General features: G+C 33.7%; 3 protein-coding genes across 3 annotated transcripts in view; all 3 read left to right on the forward strand.

Moving 5' to 3' along the window:
• Nucleotides 1-6,793, forward strand: part of LOC102674720 (odorant receptor Or1-like) — an 8,541-nt gene extending 1,748 nt beyond the window's left edge. Inside the window, exons 3-10 of the mRNA XM_031515109.1 lie at nucleotides 10-211; nucleotides 275-430; nucleotides 501-553; nucleotides 4,941-5,303; nucleotides 5,427-5,816; nucleotides 5,902-6,106; nucleotides 6,323-6,478; nucleotides 6,555-6,793. Coding sequence (XP_031370969.1) covers nucleotides 10-211; nucleotides 275-430; nucleotides 501-553; nucleotides 4,941-5,303; nucleotides 5,427-5,816; nucleotides 5,902-6,106; nucleotides 6,323-6,478; nucleotides 6,555-6,608 — 1,579 coding nt within the window. The 3' untranslated portion in view covers nucleotides 6,609-6,793. The remainder of the gene's footprint in view (nucleotides 1-9; nucleotides 212-274; nucleotides 431-500; nucleotides 554-4,940; nucleotides 5,304-5,426; nucleotides 5,817-5,901; nucleotides 6,107-6,322; nucleotides 6,479-6,554) is intronic.
• Nucleotides 1,831-3,670, forward strand: LOC102681793 (odorant receptor 2a-like). The gene is made up of 5 exons (XM_006609362.2): nucleotides 1,831-2,263; nucleotides 2,357-2,698; nucleotides 2,770-2,971; nucleotides 3,044-3,199; nucleotides 3,474-3,670. The coding sequence occupies exons 1-5, from the start codon at nucleotides 1,902-1,904 to the stop codon at nucleotides 3,522-3,524; spliced, it is 1,113 nt and encodes a 370-aa protein (XP_006609425.2). The 5' UTR covers nucleotides 1,831-1,901; the 3' UTR covers nucleotides 3,525-3,670.
• A 718-nt stretch (nucleotides 6,794-7,511) lies between the features above and the next one.
• LOC102670968 (tropomyosin-1) lies at nucleotides 7,512-13,696 on the forward strand. The gene is made up of 7 exons (XM_006609367.2): nucleotides 7,512-7,842; nucleotides 10,197-10,484; nucleotides 10,769-10,902; nucleotides 10,991-11,179; nucleotides 11,259-11,334; nucleotides 11,399-11,531; nucleotides 13,295-13,696. Exons 2-7 carry the CDS (start codon nucleotides 10,245-10,247, stop codon nucleotides 13,375-13,377), a joined length of 855 nt encoding a protein of 284 aa, XP_006609430.1. The 5' UTR covers nucleotides 7,512-7,842; nucleotides 10,197-10,244; the 3' UTR covers nucleotides 13,378-13,696.
• The last annotated feature ends 3,106 nt before the right edge of the window (nucleotides 13,697-16,802 follow it).

Here is a 16,802-nt window from a genome sequence, read left to right on the forward strand (position 1 = left end):
ACTTTGCAGATATGGAGAGATGGTGAACGATGCATTTCAATCGATCATGTTCTTTCAATTCTGCACGAGTCTGTCAATGATCTGTTTCAATTTCTATCGAATAATGCAAATAGAAATGGATTCAAGATACATAGGTACACTTCTGTACATGGTGTGCTCGTTAATGCAGATATTTTATTACTGTTGGTTCAGTAACGAAGTCAAGCTCAAGGTTCGTTATTGCCAAGTGAAAAATACGATGGCACATTATGATTTTTTTTTCTTCATTCTACAGAGTTTGGAACTTTCTGATATGATATTCAGAAGCAATTGGACATCGTTGAATAGCAACGTTCAGAGGGCCATTCTATTGGTAATGAGGCGTTCAATGAAACCCATTGAATTTACCAGCATTTACATTGTATCCGTGAATCTTGATTCCTTCATGACAGTCAGTATCCCTTTTTTCTTCTTCTTACGCATATCTGCATATTCAGTTGTACAATATATTTACGTTATAGTTATTGAAAAGTTCATATTCAGCGTTCAGTGTGTTGCAACAGAGCCGAGAATCGTAAAAACGAGCAAGAAAATTTGCTCAACGTAGAGCCGTCTTTCTTCGATTCTTCCTGGTGGAGTAGATCAAGAGAAGAGAAGAAAAACTATGTTCCTAGATCGAGTAAAATACTCTAGAAATAATATACAAAAGTATATCGAGAAGTAAATTTTAATAAATCATGTGGAAATATAGATACTATTACGCACTTGTGTAATAAATTTCATCTTCTGTCAATTTCTCTTTTTCTTCCTCACTATTTTCTCTTTTCTTTCACTTTTATTCGAACGTACGATGATCACTTATCTGTTTCACTCTTGAAACGCAACTGAACTCGTATTAATTCCACATGTAAATAAAACGATACGCTCGGGAATAGAAATTGACTGGTATAGATATAGATCCTGTGTTGTTATTAAAAATGTAATTACATAAGGGTGCATTTAAATTACTCGTGTCACTTGAATCGTCGAGTTGAACTTCAGTTAAATGGTAGGGATGCATCGTAACACGCACTATAATGATCCTTATATGGTCGGTAATTACGATAATTACGCACAATGAGAAAAGAAGGAAACAGGAAAGAAATATCGATATTTTATAGTTGATGACATGAAATGTTTAAAAATAAACAGAGAAACAGTAAAAATAGAAACAGCTCGTTTATAAATTACGATTAGAATGAAATGAAATATCTTGTCAATGCTTAAAAATATTTATTTAAAATGATTTGCATTGAACGCTTTATCTTTGACTTTCTTTATAATCGTGATTTGTAAAAAAATAATCCTCGAAAATAATCCTCCGTGAAACTTTAGTGCTTAATTTTTCTACAAAAATAGAAATATTATTATAAAAAAATAGCGGAAAATAGGAAGAAAAAATAATGTAAAGGAACATAGAAATCGATAACAGTAAATACTTATGTACTTACAGTTGTCAGCTTGTTTTTAAAAATGTAATTCCTCGCGTTATATCGTTGCATCGCAGTAATATCAGTAATTACGATAATTGCATAGGGGTAAATTCCAAGAGAAAACTGTCCCATTTGACAGAGCGCAAAGAATATTGGCATCTTATAATGGTTGGTAACACTTAATGAAAGAGCTATCCTCTAAAGGTATCCTTTGTTTTTATATATCACGATTAGAAATATAAAATTACTCGTTTAATCGAATAATATTTTCCTTTCTTTTCATTTTTTAAAATGTATTGTATTTTATTATTATTTGTTGAAAAATCCTATTGGTAGAATTTATCGAAATGTAAACGGAGGAGAAGGAAGATTGAAAATTTTGATTATTTGGTCCCGATTTTGATTTATATTTACAAAAGCAAGATAAATCATATTCATAATTAATTTAAAATGTACTTACTGCGATGGACATTCAAGCTTTTCGTTGCCACTGGATACTTTTTATCACCGAAAGTCAAATCTCCCACAAAACGATTTCTCTACAATGTATACACCGCCGTCGTGACATTATTTTTATTAAGTTTCTTGCTCACGTTAATTATGCAAATCGTTTTCAACGTGAAAACTGCGGATGAACTCAGTAAAAATTTCGGTATAACCATCACGGTATTCACCACCATTTGTAAGTTTATCAACTTACTATTCCGACGAGGAATTATCATAAGTTTATTGGATTTGTTGCAAAAGGAACCCTTCTTGCCGATGAACATAGAAGAAATAAAAATTCACACGAAATACAACAAGTTAATCGAGTAAGTTTTCCCTTCTTCTTCTTCTTCTTCTTTTTTTTTTTGATATATGGATCAAACAAAGATATTGTTCGACTTTTTTATTTGTTTTTACAGGAAAGTGAGTATTTTTTATACATTACAAAACATATCCTGTCTAGTCGCTTTGATTGGCGCCACATTAATCACCGATTTCAAGAAGAAAAAATTAACATTCGAGGCTTGGATACCTTTCAATTATACTGCCTCGTGGTTTTTGTTCTCTTTAACTTTTATTCATCAGTGTGCGTGCGCGATAGTCACTTCTTTTGGTATCAGTATCTTCGATACCCTATTCGCCGGCCTCCTACTTCAAATATGTTGTCAATTGGACACGCTTGTACACCGATTGCAAAATATCAAAGAAGACGCGATTCGATCGTTGAAATATTGCGCGCGTCAACACGAATTGATATACAGGTTTGTGCTCTGTATACGATTAATAAAAATGATTGATAAAAAGCGGTGAAATTATATTTACCTCGTTTCAGATTCACCGAATTGATGAATAAATTGTTCAGTTCAATATTGTGTTTGCAATTTTTGATTAGCGCTGTCGCAATATGCTTTAGCGTTTATCGGGTAATATATACGAAAACAGATTCACAATTTGCTGGAGCGATAATATTTGTTTTTTCCGCATTAATTCAAATCTTTTACTTTTGCTGGCACGGGGATATAGCAAAATACAAGGTGCGTAATTACGATCTCTCTTGTTCCTTTTGCAGAAACGATATTTCAATCATTTTTTTTTTATCTACGCAGAGCCTTGAGATTCCCGACATGATATTTAATAGCAATTGGCCGAATTTGAACAACGACGCTAAGAAAATTCTCTTGATAATCATGGCACGTTCATTGACGCCTGTCGAGATCGTCAGCGCTCACATTATACCCCTTAACCTGGAATCTTTCAAGGGTGTCAGTATATATACGTAAAAAAAATTATATACATATTTTGTATTATATTATCATAGAATACTTTATAATATTGTAACGATTTTAGAATTTTTGGATAGTATTTTTCTTTTTTTTTTTTTTTTAATCTTTTAATCGTCCAGGCAATCTTAGATTCATTATAAAATTTTACCTGCGCGCTGCTTTCGAATAATTTTATATTATTTTATAAATTTTCTCGATCTAATTGTTGCAGGAAATGTGTATTTTATAATATATTATATTCTGTTTGTTATAGTTGATAAAAGCTACTTACTCGGCGTATAATATGCTGCAACAGACTAAGTAGAATTTATGTGGTTAACGTTAGTGGCAACGTTTTCTTCTGTTCCTTTGTGGTCCATGGAATAATAATGATAAAAGAGAAGGAAAACAAGCTATTCGAATAAATAAATTATGTAGCTTTCAGATGTAATAAATTTATTATAAATTTAATATTCAAATGAGATTTGAAATTTGAAATTTCAGAATGGGAATTTATTATAAAATTCTGAAACAATTTCAATGGAAAATTATCTATAACCAAGCAAATCTACCAAAAATCTGATTATAAAAAAAATTATTATTTCAAGTAAAAATTCTTAAATATTAGTAAAATTATATTTACCTGATTGGTCATAAAATTTGAACGAAAATTGATTAATTTATTTAATTTGTTTTTCTCATTTATTTTTTTTTATTATGAAACCAATGTAAATTATAATCTATAATTCGTAATAAAAAATATCTTTCTCATATAATAATTTGCGCTTTCTGTTTTACAAAATTGTTCATAAAATATTATAAAAAATAATATCTTTTTTTATAATATTAATTATAATTTTTTATAATATTTTTTTAATTATCATAAAAAATAATATATTTTTTTTATTACTTACGAATTTCAATTTCTCGTTCGTCGATTAATTCTCATCAATGTGCCGCAACCTTCTGTCTCCTGCGAACGATAACGGTAAACTGAGAGTCTGTAGAGTATTCCATACTCTATTGTTTATTAATTTTCGTTGAGGGGAGACATATAATAGTCGCTGACTCATTATCTATTTCCGGTTTCACAAATTCGACCCTTTCTTCATGTTTATCGACATGGTATTTCGCCTTCAATCGATATTATATTGGAAAATTCTTTCGCGGAAAATTGAAAATGTATCTATGATATATAATCGTGAATAACAACTATCAACCGATCAAATCGACAGTCATCAATTGCGAGACTTTAGAAACAAAACTTCGATTTCGATTGCAATTCTGTTTCTATTGAAAGTTTGAAACTAGGAAATAATTATCTTATCTATATCTTATCGTAACAATGGTGTAAGTATTGGTTATGTAATAATAATTACGATGCATTAGGCGGAGGAAAAGATCAATGGAAATAAGACTGGTCGAATCTAAGAAACGATACGCAGTCGAAAATAGTTTGTTCATAGTGCAACTATCAACAAGTTTTTATCGATTGTAATTAAACACCTCAAATCCGCACAATTAAATTTTTCTACGTTTCTATTTATATCTTCTTCCTATTGAAAAATAAGAAAAAAAGAAGAATAAAGATACGTTTCAAATCCCTCTGATAAGATTCCTTTTTTTTTCACTAACTTTTTAAAGAAAAATTTTGATACTTTTCGCATCTAAAGTCGAATAATCTTCGTCGAGAAAGTTTTATCGTCTTTTAAAAGAGAGTTTAAACGGAAATAAGTAATAGAATGCACAAACTTTCTCTGTCGTTTGCTCTGCTCACTTACGGTGGCTATTGGAGGCCAACAAAATGGCCGGCTTCCTCGTACAAATATCACCTATACAACATTTACTCGGCATTTATGATTTTCCTCCTATATTTTATCACGTTCTGTACTTGCGTGGATTCGTTGATCAGCAAAAACTTGAAGACAATGAGCGAAAAATTTTCCCTCTGCATCTCGGTCCTAGGTGTTTCTCTCAAAGTGGCCAACTTGTTCCTTCAACGAGGAAAAATTATAAATATAATGAACAGTCTGACGAAGGAGAATTCCATTCCAAGGGACGAACATGAGAAAATCATTCAACGAAGAAACGACAATTACGCAAGGTTGTTTTCATTAAATTGATAAAAATTTCTTCTCTGTCAAAATATCTCTTCACGGATTTATTTCTCTTTAATCGTTTAACCTGTAGATGAAGCCTCGCTATCCGTAAAATTTTTTTCTTCTAGAAAACTGACCATATACTGCGAGATTCTGAACGAATCGGCAGTGTTCTTCGCGACCGTGGGTCAATATAAAACATTCATAAATACCAGGACATTACCCGTATCCGATTGGATACCATACGACTTATCCTCGTCAGAATTGTACACGATATCCCTGTTGTATCAAACAGTTGGACTGTTGATCTGTGCGAACGCGAGCGTGGGCAACGAGACCCTGATTGCCGGATTGATGATACAAGCTGGCGTGCAGTTTGAGATATTTTGTCATCGAGTACAAAATCTGTCCTCCCTGTTGACGGTAACAAGAAACAGCAACGTGTCCAGAAAGGATCTGAGGATAAGATATAATAAGATTATTGGGGATTTGGTTCGACATCACCTTGAAGTATACGAGTAAAAATATATAAATTTGCCATTTTTATGTATTTAGTAATAACTAAAAATTAGAAACGATCTCGTATTACGATTATCATTACAGATTTGTCCGAACGGTGAACACCGTGTTCCAGTACATGATTTTTCTACAGTTCTCCATAAGCTCGGTGGTTTTGTGCCTGAGTATCTACAAATTTTCAACGGTAGATCCGTTGAGCATGAACTTCGTCTGGAGCGGCTTCTATTTGTGCTGTATGCTTATGCAGGTGTATTTATACTGCTGGTTTGGGAACGAGGTGACGTTGAAGGTTGGCACTGTCTTTCGTTTCTACTCGATTATTATATGCTCGAGTAACATTAACACGAATAAAAAATTGATAGACAGGTGGAAATGAATATTTTCCAATAGCAAAACGTTGATTAATTGCACAAGAATAATAATTTTTCAATTTCTCAATTACGATGCGATTTGTCTACGCGTTAATTTTTTTCGTAATCAATTCGTTGGTTATATATATTTATAGAGTAATAAAGTAAGCGATGCTATTTACGAAATGGATTGGACGATACTTCCTTCTAACGTAATGAAGGATTTATTGCTCGTTATAGCAAGATCTAAGAAACCGGTGAAAGTAACCAGTGGTCAGATCTTTACCTTATCCACGGAATCCTTTATGAAAGTTAGTTGAATAGAGTCGAACAAATGATTAAGCTTTGTTATATGTTATAACGATTCTAATCAATTGTGAATTGTAGATCATGAAAATGTCATACTCCTCGTTCAATATTCTGAAAAATTCAACGAAGTAAAAAAATTCAATCGTTACCGCTTTAATTTTTATCTATATATATATAATTGTTCTCGTTCCAATTATACTTTTTTATAATTATCGTAAGAAGTATTTGTGTATCCTTTTTTTATCGTAGCGCATTATCACACACTTTCATCGATGTATCTACTCGTCACAAGCAGAGTGAAATAAAAAAAAAAATAATAAAAAGAATTGATCATCAAGAGTTGTATCGATAACGAATTAGAAAAATCGGTCATCGAGTATCCATCCACAGAATTCATCATTCGTGATATTTTAATTTTATCGCATTGTAATCCAAGACAGAGATTTTTAATAGAATTAGTCGAGACATTGAACAACTTTTCTACGTTTAATAAATTTTTTTCAATGCTCTGTCCAATGTCTCTGGCTTACTTATCAAAGCCACCATATTTTTAAGCATTAAGAATTCTTAACAATATTTTTATCCGACTAAAATGTTACGCAAGTTTATTTATCGTTCTGATTGATTGCTCGATCGTATTCGGACGACTAACGCGAAAGGAGGATAACTGGAGGAAAGTTGTGATGAACTGATTCGAGAAGCATTCAAAGCATTCAAAACATTCGCTTTGGAAGAATCGATTTCTTCGTGATCATCGATAATATTACACGTTTATCGCCTTTTTTCAAGGTTGGTTACGCGAACCACTATTTCAAAAGTTTATTGTTTCTGCCCCTCCGACTTGTAACTAGTTAAAAGTGTGCTGTTCGGTGTATGTAATCGAAATACTCGAAAATAATAACGATCGACGAGATGTTTTCGATCGTGCGTCGAATGGCCGGTGAAAAATGCCTTATCAAAAATTATAAAATAAACCTTCTCTAATTATTCATTAGATACAAAAGTATATCATATCTTATCATTACTATATATCTCGAATCATCGACGAAGATAAAACTGAAACATAGTAAATGGAAACATCAGTTTCAATTTCTCTGGTTTCGTAACACATCGATCTATATAAATTCGATAAAATCGATGGATCCAGCTAGCCCGTTCCGATCGAAAGGTGAGAGAAATTTTCGAGGAGGCGCGAGCAGAAAATAAACGTGCAGGGCCCCACCCCCGTAGAACTTTCTGTGGCGGTCCATTTTTGGGCTCCCCACCTTGGGAGCTTCGCTTCGATTACCGCGTCCTCGCCGAGGAAGAAGCTTTTCGAAGCACCCTCGGGACACTCGACTCGCGCCACTCTACTCGCTCGGGTTAGGTAAGTGAATTATCACGAAGATTCATTCTCGACGATCGCTTCTTCTCTATTCTCTACCTGTTTTTCTTCGCTTCGTTGTCGATGATGACCAAGCTTGTTCCGATATCTTGTGTTCGCGACGCGAGTGTGACAGGAAGAAAGAAAGAAAGAAAGAAAGAAAGAAAAAAAGGAATGAAGGAAGGAAGAAAGTATGTGGATGAACGTGTGCGTGGGATTTTCACTCGCGCATAATTTACAAACACGTGGAGAGTTCGAGACGTTGAAGACTTTGATCTTCGACGAGAGGAGCTTCTTTGGTGAAAGAAGAGTATAATTCGACTAATCGTTAACTGTTTCGTTGCTACGAAGATAAACGACTGCTACTAATGGAGCTGCTTCGACGACTAACAAACGTTTCAGTCTCGAGAAAGAGCATCCGTTCGAAACAGTGTCACAGTTTAGGAAGGCTATGGATTTAATACGCTTTAACTTCGAGGAATTTTCATCTCGAAGGCTTTGTAGGCAAAGCTTTGATGTTTCGCTTTGACAATGCTTGTAAGTAGCTTTAATCCTGTAACATCGCTTAACAAAATTTCTTCGAGTGTAAAGTAAAGCTCTTTTATACGATAAGATTTTTTTTGTTTCTTCTAATCACGAGATAAACCAGATAACAAACCAGATAACAAAAGACATCCGATAGAAACGTAAACGAAAAATCCTGAAAAGAACGAAATGTTCTGTTCCACTTCGCGGCAAAAATAAACCGGTTGCCATCATCGAATCGTTTCGTTTACGTCTGCTATTTTCAACCGCAGAACATTCAACGCTTTCAGTCACGATTCCGTTCGTATTTTGAAAAACTAAGATCGATATCGATTGTGATTATCGATGAATTATCGATAATTAATTGTAATCGATGTTACAGTACAGCGTATACACCAAACTATCCACATCGATCGATCGCCAGTAGTTTCAGTGATTTAAATGCTTGCAGGAAGATCGACAGGAAGCGGAACGCTTTCGCCACATATTAACCGCTGCCAATTAACAACAGCATTTTTAACAGCTTCGAGCAAATTTGCTTTCGGATTTAACGTAACGCAATGTCGTAAGTAGCATTAATAACAATTCAATCTATATTAATTAATCCCTCGGCCATTTTCTAACGCGACCAAAATCCACCTATTAAAGATCTAACGATACCTGCCCGAGATTAAATAAAGAATCCGTTATTGTTATTGACCATCAAGGATCCGCTTTGTCACGTCACTTTGGCACTCGTGGGTGACCAAATATTGAAACTTTCCAGGTGCTATTAATATCGACAAAAAGGGGTCGAACGTAGCCCCATTCACCCATCGAAATGCTTCTTTCTTTACTATCTCGTATCGCTCCGGAAATCCTATCTAAAATCCTATCTTTAATCGATTGAACCTCTTCAACAACAGAGTTGTCCAAATAAATAATGCAATTGTATATAATCAACAATGGATACTAGATCCGGGTGATGATGCTCGATCTTTATCAATTTCAAAATAATAAAAATAGAACGTGATGAAAAACTTGTGCCTCAGGGTCGGTCGTAAGAAATCCTAAGAAACGAATATGCAGGATCGAGATCGCGAGATCGCGAGGTGGCGACGATGATTTCGTAAATGCTATTAATACGCGGCAGTTAGATCGAATGTCGGTCGTTGGTGGCGGCCAAGTAAAGCCCGTTCTTCTGGGTTACGCTCGTGCTTTTTGGCCTCCTCGTCTCGCGCCCTCTCCTCAACGCCGGCCGCCGTCTCCTCTCTTCGTCGTTCCGCGCATATTTATAGAGCCCGCCTATGGATGCTATTTCCGTAGACGCACCGATGTGCCCCGTTCCTCGTCATCGCGAAGCCGGACGAGATATCATCTGCCTTCGGATTATGACTCGCGCAACTCGCTCAATTCGTGAAAATATACGCGAGCCGAGCCGCGTATTTCGTCCACGCGCGCTCCTTCGCCTGTTTTCAAGGCCAATTATTACAGTCACCGCCAATTATTCCATCTTTCGCGCGAAAGAATATTTCGAAAGAATATTTAAGGGGACGACGATGGTATCGTTGAGGTGCCGAGGTTATCTTTATCCCAAAACATTTCCATTTCGACACCTCATTCTCGTCTCTGTTTGGAAAGTAGGCAAATTTTTAATTATTAATTTAATCCTTGTCGAGATAAGGATTCTGAGTATCATCGCTAACGTCATTAACGGAAAAGGAATGCGCCAAATCGCCATGCCTGACTGCCATCGTTTGGAACTTTCCTATACCTCTAACGCTATCTGATCCGAATGAGATTGCACGATCTATCGGGCGGTCGTTAAACGAAAGGGAAATGGAAAATTTCAGCGAACTCGATAGTTTCTTGAAGGAAGGGAAAAAGGAAAAGCCGCCACCATGGACGCGATCAAGAAGAAGATGCAAGCGATGAAGCTTGAGAAGGACAACGCGATGGATAAAGCCGATGCCTGCGAGGCGCAGGCGAAGGAGGCGAATATGCGCGCGGACAAGGTGAACGAGGAGGTCGGCGAATTGCAGAAGAAGCTCGCCCAGGTGGAAGGCGATCTCGAAGCGAACAAACAAAATTTGGAACAAGCGAACAAGGATCTCGAGGAGAAGGAGAAAGCTCTGACCAACGTGAGTATGTTCCTCTTAACGTCCCCATTTTTCCCCAAATTTTTTTTTGTCCAACCTCTCTCGAACGAGCGAGATCCAATTTATCTTGGACCAGATCCAAATGAATTTTTCGCCGGGAAATTTTATTTATATTTATATACGATGGTTCCTTCAAGATCGATGAATCACATTTTACGACGGCACGATCTTACGAACGACTCGTAACTCGAAGAATCGTTCCTTCCTCTTTGTTCCTTCGTTTCTTTTTAGAGGGTCAATGAGTCACGGGAAGGTTTTAATTTCAGGCCGAGTCCGAGGTCGCCGCTCTCAACCGAAAAGTACAACTGATCGAGGAGGATCTGGAAAGATCCGAGGAACGATTGAACACCGCCACTGCCAAATTGGCCGAAGCTTCTCAGGCCGCTGATGAATCCAGCCGGTAAATCTTTAATGAAATATATCAATGGATCGTAATATCGTGTCGATAAGATAAGGGGTGGAGCTACGTTAACGAAATGCAATTGCAGTATGTGCAAAGTATTGGAAAATCGTGCACAGCAGGATGAAGAGAGGATGGATCAGCTGACCAATCAGTTAAAAGAGGCACGTCTGCTTGCCGAGGACGCTGATGGAAAATCGGACGAAGTATCGCGAAAGCTGGCCTTCGTTGAAGATGAGTTGGAAGTCGCTGAAGATCGAGTCAAGTCTGGTGAAGCGTGAGTCTTTTCAATCCTCGAAGATCGCCGGCCAATGAATAATTATTTCCACTTAAATAGTTCCGTCTTAACGTTACAGCAAGATCATGGAACTGGAAGAGGAACTGAAAGTCGTCGGTAACAGCTTGAAATCTCTGGAAGTATCCGAAGAGAAGGTAAGATTTATCGCGTCTCTGTGATTTCCATGAAATAATTCGTTTTGGATTGGGATACGATTAGGCCAATCAAAGAGTCGAGGAATTTAAACGTCAGCTCAAGACTTTGACGGTGAAACTAAAGGAGGCCGAAGCTCGCGCTGAATTTGCTGAGAAAACTGTCAAGAAACTCCAGAAGGAGGTCGATAGGCTCGAAGGTAAGCTTTTAATTTTTTTTTTTTTCTTTTTCCTCCATCTTTTGTTACGTCATGTTTAAATATAACGATTTAAATACTCAAATTTCAAATAAATTTTCAAAGCTCGTTTTATAAATATGCGGGTGGATTTATTTTTCTTAAAAAATATTCATTATTTTGTTACCGCAGAATATTTTCAGAGTGCTTTTGTACCGAATTTAAACGGGTATCTGATGTAATTTGGCAAAATGACAACAACACTTCCATTATCCGATGTTCTACCGAAATTGAATATCAAAGATTCATAGTCAATTTGCCAAAATATTGAATATCGTCATACGAGCAATGATGATTCGGTTAATTTAGATCTTTAGATTGAATATATCTTATTATCCATTTTTACTCGTACAAATTGCTTTATAATTACAGAGATTACGAACATAGTGTTCGTTAGTAAATATTCGTGTTAATGAACGACACATCATCGAGCAACATCACTGATTTTCTTTACAGACGTATTGCACCAGCAGAAGGAGAAACGCAAAACGATTTGCGAAGAATTGGACAAGACATTCTCTGAGCTTTCTGGCTACTAAAAAAAAAAAGAAAAAACAAAATACTACTCGTACTCATACTCGTTGCAAAATTTCTCATTTATTCCTATACACGAAACATGTCTAGCCGTTTCTATCTCTATTATTTTGTCTTTAAAAATACATCTCTGCTTTAGCTAGTCTTTTTTCTTTTCTGCTGCAATAGCTTCCAAAATTGGGCTTATCGTTTTTTATCGTCGTTTTGATAAACATTTTTTTTTTTTTTATAATCGAAAAATCAAGCTATAAAAAAAGCCACTTTATGTTTTTGTCCCTTTTTCTTGCGTATTCACACTCATATAAGACGAACATTTTTTTTTTTTCTTTTTTGATCGATCATCTTTAAAATTGTGTTCATTTTATATTTAATGTCTCGATATTTAATTGTTTCTTCATCGTCCGATTTGGGAGCGCTTTGCTTAACTTTTTTTGTAAGAACAGATTAATTAGTAATTTTGTCGTTTTACGTTGAGCATTGTCTATTAATATACGCGTACAAGAATACAATAGCACACAAGGCGCTTAACAGAATAAAAATAAAACAAAAAGCTTCGCACGTTTATATGGGCCATCGTCAGGTACATTTGCCAACCCCTCGCAAAACTGTTTGCCTTACATTCGTGCAAAGGTATACTACACCTCACGATTCTTGCATGCTTCGAGTAAAAAGTTGACCAAGTATTAACACTTTCTTTAATGTTTGCCTTCACACGATGCTTTTTGTGTCTGTGCAATTTTGTATCGTGCAAGCACACTATCGACATACACCGCGTCGTTACGACGTTCTTAAATTTTTAAACAAGGCTATATTATAAGTGTGCACTTTTTTTTTTTCTTTTCCTTTTTTAGGATGAATGTCGTTGCATCAGATAATAATTTCTTTTTTCTTTTTTTTTTTGTGTAGGGTTTAACACATCCCTTCGATAGCGAACAAACAATGATTTTTAAGTAATTCATTGAAACAAGTAGTTTATCGATTCGTATTTGACCGGTAAACGAAAACTCATAACGATTTGAAAAATCATTTTCAATTCGACAAACGAATTGAATCTGTTTACCGGGCAAATGCACAAGGATCGAATAGAAAATACGTAGGATTGTTATTTCTTAGATGTAAAGAAAGTGATAGAGGTTTAAATTGGGATATACGTAAAAAAAAAAAATTCAACTATTCTATATCAACTTTTCCAGACGAATTGGGCATCAACAAGGACAGATACAAATCACTCGCCGACGAGATGGACTCCACATTCGCCGAATTGGCAGGATATTAAGTTACTTTGTCCTTTTATGCTTCCTATATTAATTACATGTCATGCGTGGGGATGGAACTAAAATGTTTCGCATAAAGGACTCTAAAACACGACCAATCGTTGCACGACAAATCAGCGAAAGAGGTATAGGCTGAGGATAAATCGTCGAAAATCGGATATCATTCGTCTAATTATAGGACGTTACCGCGACGAAGATGGTCAATGTATGGAGATCCGTAAGGAATTTTACTCTGTTACACTGTTGTACGAAATATTACACAAGACCCAATAAACTGCTGTAATGTGGTATGCGTTACTAATTACAAGGGCTTTCAATAGATTTTTTTTTTTTATTGCAAAATTATTTTTACCTTTAGCAGGATTTCTCCGTTTCTTCTATCTCTATCTTTCTGTCTTTTTTTTATCTCTCTTTCTGTGTGCGGAAAATATCATCGTCGTCTATCTGTGGAAAGAAACGGTGAGTATAAAAAAAATTAAATAATTATGAAATACAAATAGAAATAAAAATATATACGATAAGAAATAAACGATAAGAAAAGAAAATGTATAATATCTTATAGAGGCACAGTTATATGAGATATTTATTAATTACCAAGGTACTTATTAAATGTACACTGAATGTATAAATGTACACCGAATGGCATATCAATTCAGGAGTGCTGCTCTTGTACTATATCTTCGAAAGTCATGATTAATTATATGCACGTTTCCTCTTATCTACTATTTACATTTGATAATATCTTAGAAACGTTATAATTGTGCATAATTTTTATACAATATTAGTCTATTTCAACGATCCACAAATATTTCGGACCATTTCATTTTGATGAATGTACCTATTTAGACACATATGACACGCCAGATATCTAACTCAAGTTAAAACTCAAGCATGCAAAACGAAAATATAAAATCTCGCCTGTAAAATATGAATTTACAAAACAGGAAAGATAAAAAAATAGCACACATACATTCAGGTAATTATCATTATTGTATATAAATATATATGTATATATATATATATATATATATATATATATACATACACACACATATATATATACATATGTATATATATATATATACCAAAAAACTATAACAGTCAAAAACAACGAATACGAACAATTCAGACATTCGGCAAAAAAATCTTTCCCGTTCATCACATTTATGACATACTCCTCATTACTTCATCGATAGAATGAGAGAATTCAAATTATTTCGTGATATACACTTTAAAATAAGCACTCGAACATTCTTTTTTTTTTTATATATCCATTAGTAGAGGATTGAATAAAATATCTTTTACAACAAACGGCATTTAAACTCTTAACATTTGACTAACAAAGGATAGTATGCTTTTGTAAAAATTTACGATTCGAATGACCGGTTAAAATTGTTTAATTAATAACAATATAAACGATGTATCGATGATCTGAATCTAAGATCAGAATAAACATTCTGCAGGTTCTAATAATGCCCTTGCTCTAAAAGAATTTTTTTGATTCATAGCATGCATTTGGCGAATACATTAACAATAAAATAAATATAAATTGTACGAAATTGTTTAAATTTGTACATAATACGGATTAAAAAAAAAAAATATTTCAACATCTCGAATGATTAATCAGTTCAATTTTTCAATTCACTTTTCAATTTACTTAACGACAACCTCATTGTAGTCTTTGTTTCATTTCGATTTTCCCTTTCTAACATTAATAAATTAATGTTACAAAGGTTTTGGCAACGCGTTGTTCGAGTGTCGCAAAAACGAGCATAGAAAATGCTTAATACATACGGTGCCAACTGGCGCCGATTGAAATACTTTCTCGTTTAATCGACAGTCATTCCTTTTTCTAATACAATAAATAACTGTACTGCAAAAACTATAAAAACTACGACGGTATTTATCTAATATACAATCTTCATTATACAAAACATTAGACTATTTGGTGTATTAATTGCACGCAACATCATGACCGCTCTGTGACATTTTATGATCAAACGAATAATATGAAAAAAAAAAAAAAAATGTTTCTAATGCCTCGATAATACATTCACACGATACGAATCGAATATATCGATGTAATTTTCGCGGTACTTAACTCGAAAAGGATGAAAAGACATGACAGGTACGTGCTGTATTTGTGAAACGAAATATCGATTTTCACTCGAATTAAATTCAACTCCAATGCATCGTGAGACGAACAGATAGATGAAACATTGACGCGTATAAAAAAAAAATTCATAAAGAAAGTTATGATATAGAATATATCAAAAAAATTAAAATTATTTCTTTTTTGACATTTTCGATCTTTTTAACGTTGACGTATCAATGTTATTTATACTCGATCCAACTTAATAATACTTAAAAAATACTCTGTACATGTGAATAAAAAAAAAAAAAATTGCATTAAATGCATTCTATTACCGCGTGTCAAATATTTCTGAAAATTTCTCTTATGAAAATTTGTGGAAACAAGTTCAACGTTTCCAATGTAAAATAATAATAATTATTATTATTATAAAATAATAATAAAGGAATATGCCGATGATCATATAGGATATAAATTACCAAATGATTCTTTCGCTCACTCTTACATTAATTATATCGCATACGAAAATATCAATAAATATAATAGGTGTCTTCGGTTCAGGCAGATGAACCTACGCTAAATTCTTCGCGAAATATCAAGAATATATCTATGTTACAAGGCAATGTGATGCACAAAATCTTCAAACGACCCGACTCCACCCAATTACCTTAAAAAATCAACATAATTTTTTATATTTACGACGTAAGAAATCAAATATATATTTATAATATAAATATACATATATGTAGGTGTATATATATATATATAAATTTATATATGTATATATATATATATATATATGTCGAGTCTACATAACATAAATAAATGCACTGTAGACCACATTTAGTGTTCCCCAGAAAAATGATAAATATTCTATATTATATGATAATATAATATAGAATATCTATATTATACAATCTATGTGCATTATTACACATATATTATTATATATTATACATTATTTATGTAAAAATAACGAATATTAGAAACATGTAAAAAGATTTTAGAAACATGTAAAAATATAAGATATATAAGAAAATAAACTGATCTAGTGAACAATGAAGAACATATAAACAATATATTACGTCTTATTGTGATACATAAAATTTTGTTTTTACACATATTTTCATAATCTAATTGAAAATATGCAATTGAAAAATTAAGACGAAATTTCAATCATATCTCTAGATAAAAGATAAAAGATAACTTTTTTTCCTTTTTTATCAAGAAAATTAGTATTTACAAAATTCTTCTGGGGTTTTACTTGTTTTTTTATATATGTGTATGTATATATATATACACACATATATAGATACATATATATATATATATATA

This window comes from Apis dorsata, unplaced genomic scaffold (assembly GCF_000469605.1).
Source record: "Apis dorsata unplaced genomic scaffold, Apis dorsata 1.3 scaffold_53, whole genome shotgun sequence".
NCBI lineage: Eukaryota > Metazoa > Arthropoda > Insecta > Hymenoptera > Apidae > Apis > Apis dorsata.